Here is a 16,700-nt window from a genome sequence, read left to right as displayed (position 1 = left end):
AATGGGGGAGAACTTACAAATAGCTGCGGTATGGGGACTTTGGGGTGTATTTCGCTCTTTCTCTCTCTTTCCCTTTCTCTCTCTTTCTCTTTTTCTCTCTTCTTCTCTCTTCTCCCTTTCTCTCTGTTTCGCCCTCTTTTTCTCTCTTCACATTTCAACATCCACATTCCAATATCAGTCCACTTTCTAACATTAGTCCTACAGCCTGGAGAGGTGAGTCTGCCAATCACCTCTCCCTCCTTTTCCAACTTCCTTACAAATTTAATTACTTTTGTTATGTGTGTTCTGCAGGCCTTTAATTCACGGCACCCTCCACCAAGGGCTACCAGCTACCCACAGCTGACAGTGCTAAAACTAAAGACTTATTTTGCTGTCACAATTTTCCATTCACAAGCTTGAAAGGGTTGTAGGAACAAGGTAAACAAAAACTTACTTCTGAAGTGATCTTGCCTGCAATAAAAAATTTAAGGCAATGCTTGTTAGTGCAATATAATTTGCAAAGAAGCCAAGGTTTGATTTGGGAAGGGCATCTGAGGACACAGAGCATGAGTTTTACAAATCTATAATTTGAAGAGGGAATAGACAAAATGTGGATACAGTGGGGGAGACAGCAAGTAAGGAATTTATCTCTGCGATACTCTCTTTTTGACTGCCAGGAGACACTCTCTGAAGAGGTTCTTACAGTACAAACAATAACTGGATGGGAAGAGGCACTCTTGAATTTAAGCTTTGGTGTCAAAGTAGGAAACTGCCCCTGAGCACTGCAGTGCTGGAGCACCCTGCCTGCAAACTCACCAGAGGCAAGCCACTGCTGCCACGCTGCAGGGCTGCCTGCAGCACAGAGGGAACCATGGCCAAGCCCTCCCTGCAGGCCTGGGCAATCCACACAAGGAATCACAATTGCTTCATAGCTCTCTAACTCATTCAAGAAATAGGAAACTGTAGTAAACAGAGATCTCCCTCACCATCTTTTTCATATGTGTGTGTCACACACCCACTGTGATGCTGGAAGTAACAAATTGTTTACATTAGAAGATACTGAAACTTTTTCTTCATTTAGATTTGTAGTTTCCCTTTTCTATATGTAGCCACCTCCCATTCTGGGAAAAAATGAGCCCTATTTTTTTACAAGTGTTTTGTATGCACAATTTTATTTGCTGTTCTAGATACACTGCAAGTAGTTAGCACTTCCAGAAAAACTAGCAAACAAACAAAACAAAAAAACTAAGAAAGCAAAACACATTTGGGTACATGAAAAAGGACTGGTTGGAAGGAAAATTGTTTCTCATTGACCTACCAAGCAGTTGGTGTTACCTTTAGTTTAACTTTACACACTGAGAACACTTGATTGAACAGCCTGCACTGACTCAAATTAATAGCAGGTTTTGCTATGTCACAGCTGTAAACTAGTTTTTCAATCCTAGAGTACAGTAAGTTATGTATTTCAAGATAAAAATCACAATGCAAATTGGAAGAAATTTAGTACTGCATCAGGTGTGCACACAATTAATTTACCTCTAGAAGTCAGTTTATGACTTTCCTCTACTAGGATTGCAGTAGCTGCTATAGCTTGAATACACACTGGCCAGCCTTGATTTACTGGATCCCACATCTTTGATAAATAAGCCACGGGTCTCTTTACTCCTCCCCACTCTGGAAACAAAACCCTATGAGCTACCCCCTTTTTTTCATTTACATACAAATGAAAGGGTTTTGCTAGTGAAGGTGAGCTTAAAGTTGATATTGGGGCTAGTTTTAACTTTTTTCTTAATTTTTCATTATCCTTTTTGATCCATTTTATATCATCTCCCTCTGTCAATTTTTTTTATTCAAAAATTTTACTGCCTGTGTATATCCTTCAATCCACAATCTATAATATGCCAATAATCTGAGTATCTTTCTGATTTCCCCCTTTGAAGAGGGAGGGGGAAGGGATAGAATCCCTGTGTTTCAGTCTGGGTTGAGCTTCCAACTACCCTTCCTAATCAAGTGTCCAAGATATTTTACCTCTGATTCTACAAATTGCAGCTTCCCTTTTGATACCCTTAATCCTTTTTCCCCAAGAAAATTCAAAAGCTTTATAGTAGCCTCTCTAACTTCAGCTTCAGCTTCCCCAGAAAGTAAAAGATTATCCACATATTGGATAATTTGTATTTCAGGGGGAGTGTGGAAAGTTTGTAGTATTGTTTCTAAAGCTTGTCCAAATAAGGTTGGGGATTCTGTAAGCCCCTGTGGTAGTTTTGTCCATCTTAATTGCTGTTTTCTCCAGTTAGTGGGTCCTTCCATTCAAAAGCAAAGATAACTTGCTCTCCTGGGCTAATGGGCAAGCCCAAAAGGGATCTTTAAGGTCCACTACACTAAACCACTGATGCTGGGGAGGAACTTTACTGAAAAGAGTATAAGGATTTGGTACCCATGGATAGCGGGTCTGAGTTCCTTTGTTAACCTCCCTTAAGGCTTGTACCAGTCTATAGCTCCCGTCAGGCTTCTTTACTGGGAGTATTGGGGTATTATGGGGAGACATACAAGGTTCTAATGTCCCATCCTTTGTTAGTCCTTCTATTACTGGCTTTAAACATTCCTGTCCTTCTAAAGATACAGGATAGTGCCGTACATGTATGGGACAATTTTTTTTTCCTCAGTTGTAATCTTTATGGGGTCAATATTTAATCTTCCCCTATTTCCCTCCCCAGCCCAAACTTCCTTGTTAATTCTTCTTCCATCCTCCTGGCCTAGTTTTAAAAGTCTAGCTGTCATCTTCCCATCTTCTGGAACAACCCCTATTCCTAATTTCACCTGTAAATCTTGTCCCAATAAATTGCTACCTGCCCCTGGGACCAAGAAAACATCTCTCATCCAAAATTTAGTTTCTCCTTCTATTACCACATTTTTAATAACGGGTACTGTGAAACTCTCCTTTTGCTCCTGTTACTATTACGGTATCTTTGCTTACACTATAACCTTTTGGAATATTTAACAGAAAGGTTAATTCTGCCCCTGTGTCTACCACAAATTCCAATTCTTCTTCTTGGGGTCCCACTCTTGAAATTATCTCAGCATTCCCCACCTGGACCCACCTGTGCCCCCCCTCGGCCCCATGGCCCCGCGAGGGGAATTTGGGGAGGTGGGAGTGGGGCAGCGCCAAGGCCGGGCCCCCCCGCGCTGTCCTGGCGGGAGCGGCTGCAGTGGGGACCGAGTGCGGGCGGGAGCGGCCGAGAGCCCAGCGCTGCCCCAGCCCGACCTGCCCCAGCTCCATCCCTGCCCCTGCGCTGGGATGCTGTGGGGCTGGGGGGAAGAGGGAGCCGGCAGTGGGTGCTGGGCCTGGGGGCAGGAGGAGAAGGGAAGGAGAAGCAGGCTTGAGGAACAGAATGGTCAAACGATGCAGGTGGCAGGAGAGGGTGGGATTGTGCAGGAGAAGGAGGAACAGCAGGAGCAAGAGGAGTGTGAGGAAGAGCAGAGACACAGGAGGAGGAGGAGAAGGAGCAGAAAGAGGAAGCAGCAGAAGGTTCTGCCCCTCCCTGTGTCTGCAGCCTCCCCCCAGCCCCAGGAGCGCTGCTCCCCCCACATGTAGCAGGTGACTGTGGAGGAGGATCCACGATTTTCACGGGGTGAATCTTGGTGTTTCTGAGCTTTCTTGGGTTAAATGTTGGTGCTTTGGTTTTATGTGGCAGCTGAATCTTCCTCTTTTGAAGGAGGTTTTTGCTGACTTGTGATGTTCAGGGAGTTTTTGATTTGTGTCTTGAAGTTTGTGGGATTTTTGGTCTGAATCTTGGTGTTTTGGAGGTTCTTACAGACACAGGATTCCCAATGACTTCCTGAGATGAACTTGGGCAAGGAGGAACCTCCAGTCCAAGGAGCTCTTCTCTTGTTTTTCCCTCAAACCAGGATTTGTCTTTGCCAGGGCTTGGCTGGATGGAGGAGGAGAAAAAGCCCCGGAGATGCTGCAGGAGGAAGAGCTGCAAACCCAGCCCAGGGAGCTGCAGGGAGGAAAGAGCCTCCTGAGCCAGGAAGGCGGGCGGAGATCCAGCCAGAGCTCAGAGCTGGTGGAGAAGCCTCATGGCAGGGAGAAGCCCCACAAGTGCTTGGAATGTGGGAAGGGTTTCAGCCGGAGATCCAACCTGATCGAGCACCAGAGGATCCACACTGGGGAGAGGCCCTACGAGTGTCCCCAGTGTGGGAAGAGGTTTCAGACCAGCTCCCATCTCCTCGTACATGAGCGGATTCACACAGAGGAGAGGCCCTACCGCTGCCCCGACTGCGGGAAGGGCTTTCAGCACAACTCCAATCTCACTGTGCACCGGCGCATCCACACTGGGGAGAGGCCCTACGAGTGTGGGAAATGTGGGAAGGGCTTCAAAGACATGTCTGGCCTGATCCAGCACCAGGTGATCCACACCGGGGAACGGCCCTATGAGTGCTTGGAATGTGGGAAGAGCTTTGGGAGGAGCTCAGGCCTGAGAACACACCAGCGCATCCACACTGGGGTGAGGCCCTACGAGTGTCCCCAGTGTGGGAAGAGGTTTCGGACCAGCTCCAGTGTCCTCCTACATGAGCGGATTCACACAGAGGAGAGGCCCTTCCGCTGCCCCGACTGCGGGAAGGGCTTCAAGCAAAGCTCCAGCCTCGCCGTGCACCAGCGCATCCACACCAGGGAGAGGCCCTACGAGTGTGGGAAGTGTGGGAAGAGCTTCTCCATGAGCTCAAAGTTGATCAGACACCAACGGAGGCATCACTAAAGGAAGTCCTGTGAGTGCCCCGAGTGTGGGAAGTGCTTGGAGTGAGGGAAGAGAGTGAGGGAAGAGTTTGGTGTGCTGCTGCAGCTCCATCCCCCATGGGAGGATCCAGGCTGGATGATCCCCAGTGACCCCCGTTGGGCAGAGCCCTGGTGCCCCCATATGGGGAATAAAACAGAGAGTAAAGCAATGGAGCTGATCAAGGGGCCCGATATCTGAGGCCTGACTGAGCAGAAACTGTGGGAGACACAGACACAGTTTCAGTCTCCCTGGGCAAGAAGTGACCAGAAAAAATGGTGTGAGTCTTTGTGATAAGATAAATGTTCCCAGGTTACTGGATGTCTCGAAGAATGTGTAACCAATGGGAAATTGTTACCAAAAACAGAGCCCTCTATAAGCACCATACAAGTCAATCCCTGTATAAACACCTGGTACACTCAATAAAATTGGCTTTGCTCTAAACTGGGATGTCCCCGTCTCTCCATGGTGGATAACCCTGTTGTGGGTGATCCCCGTTGGGTGGGGGGAAGGTGCTGGAGGGATTTCTTTCCCTTCTCCTGGTGCTGCCGTGGTTTGGTTGGTAATAAATTCCCTCCCTGTGCCCAGGCCGGGTCTGTTGTCCCCGTGCCGGTGCTCGGGGCGGGATCTCTCCCGTTCCTTCTCTGCACTGCCGGGCCTCTCCTCAGCCAATGAGAGAACGCGGTGGAGAAGAGTCAGCCAATCAGCGAGAGCGGGGCTGATGACTCACCAGTTGCCGGGCAGACCCGCAGCAGGCAGTGTTCCCCACCTGGACCCGCCCTCCCTGCCCAGGGCCGGCCCCGCCGTGGGGTCCCCCCAAGTCCCTCCCCAGTGCCCCCAGGAACTGGGCTGGGTTTAACTGGGAAGCTTTACTGGGAACACTGGGAGCAGGGGGCAGGGGCAGAGTGACAGCAGGGCTGGGGGGACACTCAATCCCCCCAAAATCAGCGTGGAGCTGGAGCAGGGGGTGCCGGCCGGGTCCGGGGCCACGGGGAGGGGCTCTCACTGCCAGTGGCTCAGGAGCTCTGTGGGCAGAGTAAAGGGGGTGACACCGGGCTGGGGGCCCCGGGGGGACCATTCACATTCTGGGGGAGGTGGGATACGACTCACGGGACCCCCCTTTCTTGTGCAGGTAGAACCAGATCCCCAGTGCCAGGAAGATGAAGCCCAACTTGGAGTCTCCAGTTCCTGCCAGCATCTTGCTGTGGCAGCATCCAGCAGCATCTCTGGGGTCTCCGCAGGGGTCAGGACCCCCCAGAAACTCTCACAGGCACCCAGGCCCCTCCAAGCACCCTCCAGGTTGCTCCCAACCTACTCAGGACCCCTGAAACCTCCCTCTTGATCCCTTCCTCACCTTCCCAGGACCCACCAAAGCCCCTCCTGTCCCTCTCAGTATCCCACAGCCTCCTTCCAGTTGCCCCCCACTGCTCCAGGACCCCCAAACTCTCTCTCATTCCCTTCCCAGCCCCACCAGGGTTCATCCAGACCCCTCCCAGTCTCTTCCCAGCAACCAACCTTGTCCCAATCTCTGCTCTTCCATCCCCAATCTCCATCCAGCTCCTCCAGGCTCACTCACATCCCTCCCAGTCATACCCAGCACACCCAAACTCCCTCCCAGTGTCCACCAGGACCCCCAGAACCCCATCCCACCCTCCCCAGTATCCTTCAAACCCCTTCTTAGCCCTTCCAAACCCACAACCTCCTCTCCCAGTTGAAACCAGGCTCTCTCCAACTCCCTCCCAGTTGAAATCAGCACATCCCAGTGGCTGTCCCAGTGCCCCCAATTCCTCCCCTGTATCCCAGTGCTGGCTCAAGGGGTGCTCCAGGCTGACGTGCTGCACCTGGCAGGTGGAGGTGAGCCCGGCCCGGGTTGGGGTTTCCAGCAGCACCAGGAGCTGGTGGGTCCAGTCCCAGTTGGGGACCATGTCGGTGGCCACCACAGAGAGCTCCTGCTGGCCCTGGAACCACCTCAGCTGGACGTGGGCCGGGTAGAAATCCACCAAGGAGCAGAGCAGGTGGCCGGGGCTGGGCCGGGAGCTCGAGGGCACCAGCGAGATGGACACGCTGGGGGTCACTGGGAGAGAGCGGGGACACACTGGGATCAGCTGGGGGGAACTGGGAGAGAGAGGGGAGGGGTGGTGTGGCCTTGGGGCAGACTGGGAATGGACTGAGAGGGACTTGGAATGAACTGGGAAAGACTGGGATGATACTCAGAGAGAGGGGAGGGGATGGGGGGCACTGGCAGAGGGTGGAGATCTCGGAGTGAACTGGGGAGGAACTGGGAATGGGCTGGGAAGGAGTGGGAGGGACTGGGGCGGCACTGGGAGGAACTGGGAATGGGCTGGGAAGGAGTGGGAGGGACTGGGGCGGCACTGGGAGGAACTGGGAATGAAGCGCGCGGCACTGGGAGGCCGAGTCCAGTGCGGGGCACGCGGCGCTGCGGGTCTGCCTGGCAACTGATGAGTCATCAGAGACTCGCGCTCTGATTGGCTGAGAGGCGGCAGCGCCACGCCAGGCTGAGATGGACAGCCGGGAGGCGCTGGGAGAGACTGGGATGGACTGGGAGAGCCACGGGGGTCAGTGGCAGGGACAGAAGGTCTCGGGGATGGGCACAAGGAGGGCTGAGGGCTCTGGGGCGATTCCCAGGGAGGTTTTGAGGGGCCTCAGGGTCATTGCCAGAGCAGGGCTCGAGGGCACACGCTGTGCCCCACGCTCACCTCGGCGCTCCGTGAGGAACGGGCTGAGATACTCGTGGTTGTACCGGCAGAGCCAGCCCACCGCAGTCCTTCTTTGCTCCATAACGTGCGGGTCGCTGTTGCAGTACCTGGCTGCTGTCCCTGGAGTCTCTGTCCCGTGGTATCTGTGGATACCATGCAAAGGCCTTTTCTGCTTCTTTACCCTGCACTCTCCTTGTAGCAGTTCAGGCTGGAACAAATGGCTCCCAGAACAGGGACCTTGGGCAGTTGTCCAGTCCCGGAGAGCGTCTCCTGAAGGTCATCGGATCTGGGATCTTTGGGAATTCAAGCGCCGTTTGGGACCAGCTCCAGGAGGAGCTTCTTCCTTCGCTTTGTGAGGACTGTTTCTCCTGGCCTGTCGGCACCCCTTTGGAATTCTGAGGGAAGGCTGCCGCTTTGGAAGGGAAGCTTTCAGAATCCAAAGGACCGGCAGGAGCCCACCAGCCCCCTCGAGGTTTCGCTTTTCCTTTGTGTCCCTCGCATTGGTGAGTACTTGCAGCGTGGGCTGCCAGGTGCCCGGGGGAGAGCACTACACATGAACACATTTATCTTAAGTTAATCCTTTTGCCTCGTGGGGGGGAATTTTGGGTTGTTTGGGGAACATGGACAATCATTTATCCCCAGCTCAACGAGAGATTTATATTCAGATTAAAGCAACCTTAGTACTAGGGAATGTTTCATTTAAAAAGAGGGATCTTAAAACTTTTGTTCAGTTTTTGTTTGAGCACTTTCCTGAGGCTTCCCAGGAAGATGTTTTGTCACTTTCATTCTGGGGGAAAGTTGGGTGATGCATTTATGATATACAAGTGGGTGGAAATTATAAAGTGGGCAAGTTTAATCCTATTTTCAATTTGATTTTTAAATTAGTAAAGCCTAAGTGAGAAAGTTGGGTCCCTGGTTCTTCTTCCCCGTGTTACTCCCTCCCTGATCCTAACCCTGCTTCCCCTATGGGTGGGATGGGAGCCAGACCCTGCCCACGGGCACAGGGCTGTCACCTACTCCCTGCTGCCTCCTGCCCCACTCAGTCCCTCTCTCGGGCTGGCCCTGGCCACTCCAGCCCGAGCCTTCCCCGCTCCCTTGTCCCCGACTGCCCTGTCCCCAGTTTGGTCCCCAGCTCCAGGAATGTCAGTTGTACAGCCCCGCCTCGGGTCCCTCCCCTGCGCTCGCAGCTGCGTCGATGGTGTCACCGTCGGGACCAGCCCCTTCTGTCCCCTGCCCACATCCCCGAGTGGGCCCTTGAGGGTGGTTCCCTCCTTCTCCAGCCCATCCCGGTTCCCACGCCGCGGAACCGAACGCGGGCCTGGCTGGAAGCCCGCCATGCTGGCCTGCAGGCCCCGAGTCACCGGGCCCCACCGCTCCGCCGGAGGCTGCGCGCTCCAGCCCGCCCCGACCCACCTTCCGAAGAGGATGAGGACGGCGGCACCCCGGCAGTAACAACAGGCCGGGAGGAGGCTGGACACGGATCAGGGAGGAGCCCTGCGGGATGGGGACCTGGACTTGGTGAGAGATCTCGATTGCCTTGCGGCGCCTGTCGTCATTAAACGGGGAAAGGAGCCGCGATGGGAGCGGATTCCTCACACTGAGGTGAAGGAGTTGAGAAAAGCGGCCAGAGACTATGGCCGCAATTCTCCATATTTTAAAAATGTATTGGACTAAACTTTCACAGGACATACCTTAATTCCCCATGCCTTCCATTACATTACCACTGCACTATTGCAGTGGAAAAAACTTTTAAAGCCAATCCTATCCAAGTATGACTTGAGTGAAGTTTTAGGCGAAGGCCAGGAAGGCCCTGAGGCTTTGGCAGGAGAGGGGGAATTCAGCAGACCAGAGGATCAGGTCATGCTGCCTAACAATGTCTTAGATGACATCAAATCTGCTGCAAAGACTGCTCCTTTAAAAATCCCTGGTGGAACCACCCTTGTCCAAAACTTTTCTTCAATCCATCAGGGGGTTGAAGAGACATTTGTTAAGTTTGTTGACCACCTCCCAGAGGCCATCGATCGCCAAATTGATAATGTAGAGGCCAGGGATGAACTCCTGGGAAAAATGGCAATGTCTAATGCCAACCCGGAAACCAAAAAGCTTCTCGGAGCTCTTCCCCAAGATCTAGAGCCAACCATCCCACAGATGGTCGACACCTGCACTAAGGCCTCTTCTTCAGAAACTGCTTTAGCCCTGGCCGTGAGCAAAGGGGTGGGGGAGGCAGTGGTGCCCATTAACAACGTGAGGTGCTTGAACTGTGGCCAGTTCGGCCATTTCCAAGCAAACTGCCCTCACTGGCCTCCTGTGCACTTTAACTCACCTCGCTGCCCTCTCCAGAACACCTAGAAATGATCAGCCCTCGCAGCGTCCGGGAAACGGGCGGGGAGCGCGGCGCGGTCCCGCACGGAGACAACGAGCGGCAGCCGCGGCCCCGGGGCCGAGGGCGGGCGGGCGAGGCCGGCGGGCGGGCAGCCCCGCCGGGGGCGGCTCAGAACCGCAGTCCTGGGGCGAAACTGCCGCCCCCGCCCCGCTGCTGCTCCGGAGCTCCTGCGCCCGCAGCGTCCGCGGGCACCGGCCGGGACAGAGCCGGGAAGGAGAAGGGGCCGAGCCTCGGCGCGGCCGCCAGCGCCGGGAGCGGGACGAGCCCCGCACGGCAGCGCCCCAGCACCGGCGCCACGTCCAGCATCACCAACACACACGCAAACCCGCTGGCCAAGGTGAAAAAGTCCTTGCCATGAACGTTCTGGGGACAGGAAATGGTTCAATGTCAAAAACAGATATGGTTTCATAACCCTGAATGATAACAAACAAGATGTGTTTGTTCAACAGACTGCTATAAAAAAGAATAACCGCAGGAAATAACTCCACAGTCTAGGAGATGTAGAAATTGTGGAATTTAATATAATACAAGGAAGAAAAAGCCCCCAAGCAGCAGATATGACAGGACCTGGTGGAGTTCCAGTGCAAGGTAGCAAACATGCACCAAACTGCAAACCTGCGAAATATTACCCATGTCATGGAAGTCCTCCACACTCCTACCAGGGAAATTAAACCCAAAACCAGCAGCCAAATCCCAGCAACAGCCCAAAAGCTGAAAGAGCACAGAACACCGATAAGCCACCTTCCATCCAAGACTCCACCTCCATATCAAAACAACTTTCCTGTCTGATAAGTCCCACTTCTTCTAATACCCTTCCCCAATTCCTGTGGCCTCCCTGCCCCCCTCCCACTTTCCCTGTTTCCTTTCCCTTGTCCTATTACCCCTTTTTTATGTTCCCACAAATTCCTACCTCCTTTTCCCTCTTTCCATGGCCTCCCTCCACTAGTCCCTTTCCCCAGAGTTCCTTCATAATACCTGAAGGAGTGTAATTGGTGGGGAAGAAAGGAAAGTTTTCCTAAATTAACCATCTTTTTCTTAAAAAGTAATGATTTCTATTTGGAGTTTCCAACAGGCACACCACCACCTACATTACCTCGTACAGAGTCTGTCACAGCCAGCAGCACTGCCACAGGGGCCAGAGAACCAGTCCCTACTGAAGGCTCCTGATTCCATCTCCTGATAAACCGGACTAAGAAAACCCCACATCCCTCCTGCCAGCTCTAAGAAAATCTATTTGGACATTAGAGACTCAGAATTGTTTGCATTTTGAAAATTGTCGTATGAGCGCTTTTGATTGATTTTGTCATTTTGTGTTGAATCAGTTGATCCTCCAGAGAAGCTTTCTTAATAATATAAAAAGGGGAATTGTGGGGATCCTGGGGGGCATTTCCCTGGTTTGGGGAGACGCGGGAGGCTTCCCTCAAGGGGCTGTTGGACTCTGTTTGCTCCTTGCCCTGTTCCTGTGTCTGTTCCTGTGTCCCTGGGCCACTCCCTCCCTGTTCCCTGACTGGGCCTCATCTTTGTACTGCCCAGGGACCAGGGTCACCCCCACCCCGACTCCTCAGGACAGGGAGAGCTGAGAGTTGGAGCAGGGGGATGGGCGTGCTGGGGAAAACCCTGAACATCTCACGGCATGGCTGATTCAGACATCTGTGGATACCATGCAAAGGCCTTTTCTGCTTCTTTACCGTGGACTCTCCTTGTAGCAGCTCAGGCTGCAACAACTGGGGATCATCCAGCCCGGATCCTCCCATGGGGATGGAGCTGGAGCAGCGCACGAAGCTCTGCCCCCACTCAGGACACCCGCAGGGCCTCCCTGGTGTGGAAGTGCTGCTGAGTGATGATCTCTGAATTCCACCTGAAGCTCTTCTGACATTCCAAGCACTCATAGGGCCGTTCCCCAGTGTGGATCCTGTGGTGCTTGGTGAGGTTGGAGGTCCCACTGAAGCTCTTCCCACACTCCCCACACTCGTAGGGCCTCTCCCCAGTGTGGATCCTCTGGTGTTCCATCAGGTGGGAGTTCCAGCTGAAACCCTGCCCACATTCCAAGCACTTGTGGGACTTCTCCCTGCCATGAGGCTTCTCCACCAGCTCCGAGCTCCGGCTGGATCTCCGCCCACCTTCCTGGCTCAGGGGGCTCTTTCCTCCCTGCAGCTCCCTGGGCTGGGTTTGCAGCTCCTCCTCCTGCAGCATCTCCGGGGCTTTTCCTCCTCCTCCATCCAGCCACACCCAGGGAATGACAAATCCTGGTTTGGGGGAAAAACAAGAGGCGAGCACCTTGGACTGGAGGCTCCTCCTGCCCAAGTCCATCCCTAGAACTCAGCAGGACTCTTGTGTCCATGAAAATCTCCACAGTCTCAAGGTTCAGCCCAAAACAACACTCCCAGGAGTTCCCTATCTCTGATCTCTCCACTTTTGGGGTTCCAGAGGTTTCCTTTCCTTGGGATGATGGGGGTCCAATGGCTCCAGGGGTTCCCCGTTCTCAGGTGTCCTGCTTAGGGATGATCCAGGGGCTGTTGGGGCTCCATGGGGTCCCTTTTCCCCTGATGCTCTACTCTGAGATCCCAGGTGTCCCAGGGGTTCCTCCTCTCCAGGCTCCCCCCCTTTCCAGCCAGCCGGGGGTCCCCCAGCTCCAGGATCGCCCCTCTCTGCTCTCCCCACTCCGGGGGTCCCAGGGGTTCCCCTCCTCTGCTCCCCCGGGGGTCCCCAGGACAATGTCCTCCCCCTGGTGACACTGGGCAATGGCCACGTGGACTCCCAAAGATCCCCCAGGGGGCTCAGCTTTGGGGTCCTGCAAGATCCAAACCTACACACACAGAGAAAAAAACCTCCCAGGGTTTATTTGGGCCTCCCAGATGAACATCTGGGGCTCAATTCCACAATCTGCAAGCTCCCAACACACCCCAATAAAAAACCCTCTCAGAGACTCCCCGATATATTTGGGACAAGCTCCCCCTCCCCCCTCACCTGCAGGATGAGCTGGGGGCGATGGTCCCGGGGCCAAGGGTGCTGCGGCCTCAGGGGGCACTGGAACCTCCTGTTTCTCCTCCTTTTCCTGCTCCTGATCCTCATCTTCCTCCTCCTCCTTCCTAATCCCACCTCCTGCCCAGTTCCTGCCTTCTGTATATTTCGAGTGGAGCACCTTGCTTGTTTTTAGAGCGAGAACAAAGATCCCAGCGGGAACACGGCTTGCTGGCTTTAGTCAGAAGTAGCGGTGACTAAAGGTCCTGTTTCCTCTGCTGTGCTCCCGTCCTTGTTCCTCCTCAGTGTTCAGGCTGGGCTATGGGGTGTCCCTGTTTGCTGCATTTTCAGAGCTCCTCCTGGAGCCTTTGGGCAATAGGCTGTGCCCTGGGAGGGTTCTTTGTGCTCCTTTGTGACCCAGGAGAACCTTCCGGGCGGTTTCTGTGTGAGCTGCTGCTGTGATGTCACAGGAGCACTGCCACGTCCCCGAGGTGCTCCCGTGGCTGTGGGACACGGAGGCCTCAGTGTCCCCAGTGGCTCTGGGCACTGCTCCTTGCCGGAGGATCCTCCTGCCCGAGGCATTCTCAGCACCAGCCCAGCCCTGACGGGTGTCCTTGTGTGCTTGCAGGGCTGCAGTCTGCAGGCGTGTGCAGCGCAGCCAAAATGATCCAGCACGTGGCTGCTGCAGTTTGCACGCTGTACTCTGTGGCTTATTCGGGGTATTTTTTAACCCACTTGGCACGTAAGTCGAGGTTTTCCCTCGGTGCTGTGGCTTTGGGCTTGCTGTGTGCTTTCTGTTCTTCCTCTGGACCCGAGCTGACTTTGTAACCAAATGGCCATGAAGGCACCATTGCTTTGGGAGAGCTCCTGCCAGCAGCTGCAGCTGAAAAAGGGGGTGTCTGCAGCCAGCGGGGCGTGCACAGCATTTGCAATGAGCCCTGGGGGGTTCTGTTCCCTCCAGCGGGGAGTCTGTGGCAGCAGAGCCGGGAACTCCCTGTCCAGCCAAGAACTGACCCAGCCCAGCATTTTGTGCTGTTCTCTTGCTGTGGGAAGGGACTGTGGCTCTTGGAGGGACGCTGGGAAAGCAAAATGCTCTCTCGGGGTTGCCTTGCTCCATGGCATTTCCCACGACAGGCAGTTTTTTCCTGACAGCATCTGGTTCATGTTCCCTCTCCCGTTGCAGGGCACCTCATGTGTGGATTCCGAGCAGCTCCTCCTCTGGTGAGTGGGAAAGGAATCTTTGGTGTTTGGAATTGTGCAGCAAGCTGTGAGCTCGGAGTGTGGCAGCCGAGTGCCAGCCTGGGAGGCTGAAGGAAAGTTCCTGTCAGAGTCTTTGCAGCAGCAGCAGCAGCAGCAAAGGGATCCCCAGCAGATTTCTCCTTTTCTGCTGCAGAGCTTTTGAAGGGCTGCAGGTCTGGTTTTGCAGGCAGAGGATTGCTTGCTGGCTTTAGCCACAGTGGAATATCGTTTTCCCAACAATAAGTAGCAATGTCGACTTTAGCCCATTGTTAGTTTGAAGAGCCCCAAACCCAATTTCTGCTTTGTGCAGCTGGATGTGCAGCTGAAGGCAAATAAGGTGATCACTGAGATAGAACTTCCCGTCCCTCACGCTGCCATCTGTCCACAGGGCACAAAAGCAGCACCAGCCCCTCCTCTGGCTCCCTCTGCTTCCCAAGAGGAGGCCAAAGAGGAGGAAGACAGCAGTGAGCTCCCCGCTGTTCTGGGGGATGCTGGTGAACTTCCCTCGGTGCCGGGAGATGACAGTGAACTTCCCGCTGCTCTGGGAGACGAGGGCGAACATCCCATGCTGTGGGAATACAGTGGCGAGGCTCCCGCGGCATGGGACAAGGACAGTGGACATCTCCCGGAGTGGGACGAGGGCAGTGGATGTCCCCTGGTGCGGGACGAGGATGGCCAAGCCCCCATGGTGTGGGATGAGGACAGAGGACATCTCCCGCTGTGGGATGAGGACAGAGGACATCCTGTGCCTTGGGAAGAGGAGGCTGAACTTCTCCCAGCATGGGAAGAGGACAGTGAACATCCCCTGGCTTGGAAAGATGATGGCGAACCTGCAGCATTTTGGGAAGAGGATGGAGAACCTCCCTGTGCTTGGGAAGAGGACCCAGAACCTCCCTGTGGTTGGGAAGAGGACACTGATCCTCCCTGTGCTTGGGAAGAGGACACGGAACCTCCCTCCGCTGTGGGATCCTGGGCTGAAGGTTCTGACAGCAGCACAGCCCTGCAGCCAGAGGGGAGAGGGGAGTGGTGCCTGGTGCAGCTGAGTACGTCTGCTCTGTTCCTGTGTTCAGAGCAGGGGGCTGTGTGTGTGTCTCGGCATCAGCTGCAGCCAGCGTTGCTCTGCAGCTGAATGTCACAGGGGCATTTATTGTCCTTCCCCAGCTGAGACCAAGGGGCTCACGGCCCCAGGGAGTGGGGCTGCATTCTGGCTCTGCTCTGGCGGGGTCTCGCTCTGGGAGGGAGCCTCTTCCACGTGGTTTCTTTCAGGGAACATCGTGAGCGTGGAGGAGCCTGCCGAGAAATACCTGGAAGTGGAGCAGATTGGCCAAGGGTAAGTGCACGGCAGCTACTTCTGCACAAGCAGCCCAGGAGGGGCTGTGCTGGTGCAGGATCAAGGGAGAAGTCAGGAGAGCTGCAAACACCTTCAGACACTGGGGTGCCATCCTGCTGTCTCTCAGTCCTGATCAGAACTGAGAACTGTGGTCAGAAGGAGCCGTCACAGGCCCCTGAAGCTGGCAGTGTCCTGCCTGCAGCAAGGAGCAGGACCTGGAAGATCTTCTGTGTCTGGAACTGGATTGCTTAAAAGAGCCACTCACCATCTGGAGACTGTCAGACAACAGCTCTCAAGGAGATTTCTTTCAAATATTTTACTTCATAAAATATCTTCCGGTCAGAATTAACAACCTAATGGTTTAGAAACAGGAACCAGAGATGAACTAATGAGTGCTCTATTCTAGCACAACTCGTAGAGCCCATACATTCAGGAACAGACACAGAGCTGGTGCACTCTGGGGGAAAATGCATCACCTGCCTGATGGCAGGGCCCTTGTGGATCCTGCAGGTCTTAGGCAGGAAATGGAAAAGGATGAAATGCATTCTTTTCCAGTTCTTTAGACACCCATTGCTCACCTCAGGTTTTGAACTAAAGCAATTCAGCGTGGACATTTGGGATTTGCTCCAGCCCAATTCCTTCGTGTTGGGTCTCAGTTTTCCCTTGCACACCTGGCATGGCAGAGGGCTGGTGGCTGCTGCGCTGTTGTTGCAAGGGTCGATGCACCCAGGTGTTTGTGAGCGCTGCAGGCAGCAGAGATCTCCTGTCTGGGCTGGCTTTCACTCCCAGGGCCTCAAGCACTGCTTCTTTCTTCTCTGCTGTTTTGTCTCCAGGGCTTTCGGAACCGTTTCCAAAGGACTCGACAGGGCCACTGGAGGAGAGGTCAGTGCCAACACGCCCAGCACGTCTGGCAGCTCTCCAGGGCTCTCCCCTCTGCTGGGAGCTGTGGCTGCAGCTCTGGGGGCCAGCAGAGCTTTCCTGCACAGGCTGCTCCTCTGAAGGCAGAGCAGTGTCAGCCTGCAGAGCACAGCTGGGACACACTTGGTCCTTCTGGAGTGCCCAAAGGGATGCAAGGAGGGCAGCGGTGTCTGTCAGAGCAGGACACGCTGGCTTGCTCTTCATATCTAAAAGTATGAATGGATCAGGGCTGGAGACTGAGGCCCAATTTATCTTCACCCCAGCCTCAGACAGGAACACTATTTAGCAGTTTTTCCATCCTGCCTTTCATCTTCAAAGGGTACCTCAAGGCCTAATTAGGGAGAGATTCTGCTTGGGCTCAATTTGGGGCTTTAGTTCCACTTCAGCTGTCCACAGAGAGA

The 16,700-nt window shown here is 54.2% G+C and overlaps 2 protein-coding genes across 2 annotated transcripts in view; one reads left to right on the top strand and one right to left on the bottom strand.

The window, feature by feature from the left end:
- Nucleotides 1–4,736, top strand: part of LOC144248830 (uncharacterized) — a 63,336-nt gene extending 58,600 nt beyond the window's left edge. The window contains 1 exon segment of the mRNA XM_077790812.1: nt 4,064–4,736. Within this exon segment, the coding sequence (XP_077646938.1) occupies nt 4,064–4,736 (673 nt within the window).
- A 1,093-nt stretch (nt 4,737–5,829) lies between these two features.
- LOC144248829 (class II histocompatibility antigen, B-L beta chain-like) lies at nt 5,830–8,805 on the bottom strand. The gene is made up of 4 exons (XM_077790811.1): nt 8,630–8,805; nt 7,469–7,611; nt 6,549–6,825; nt 5,830–5,986 (listed from the first exon to the last, which is right to left on the bottom strand). Exons 1-4 carry the CDS (start codon nt 8,803–8,805, stop codon nt 5,830–5,832), a joined length of 753 nt encoding a protein of 250 aa, XP_077646937.1.
- Nucleotides 8,806–16,700: the final 7,895 nt, after the last annotated feature.

Source organism: Lonchura striata, unplaced genomic scaffold (genome assembly GCF_046129695.1).
Source record: "Lonchura striata isolate bLonStr1 unplaced genomic scaffold, bLonStr1.mat Scaffold_92, whole genome shotgun sequence".
NCBI classification, from domain to species: Eukaryota; Metazoa; Chordata; class Aves; order Passeriformes; family Estrildidae; genus Lonchura; species Lonchura striata.
This window is presented reverse-complemented; position numbering and strand designations above follow the sequence as displayed.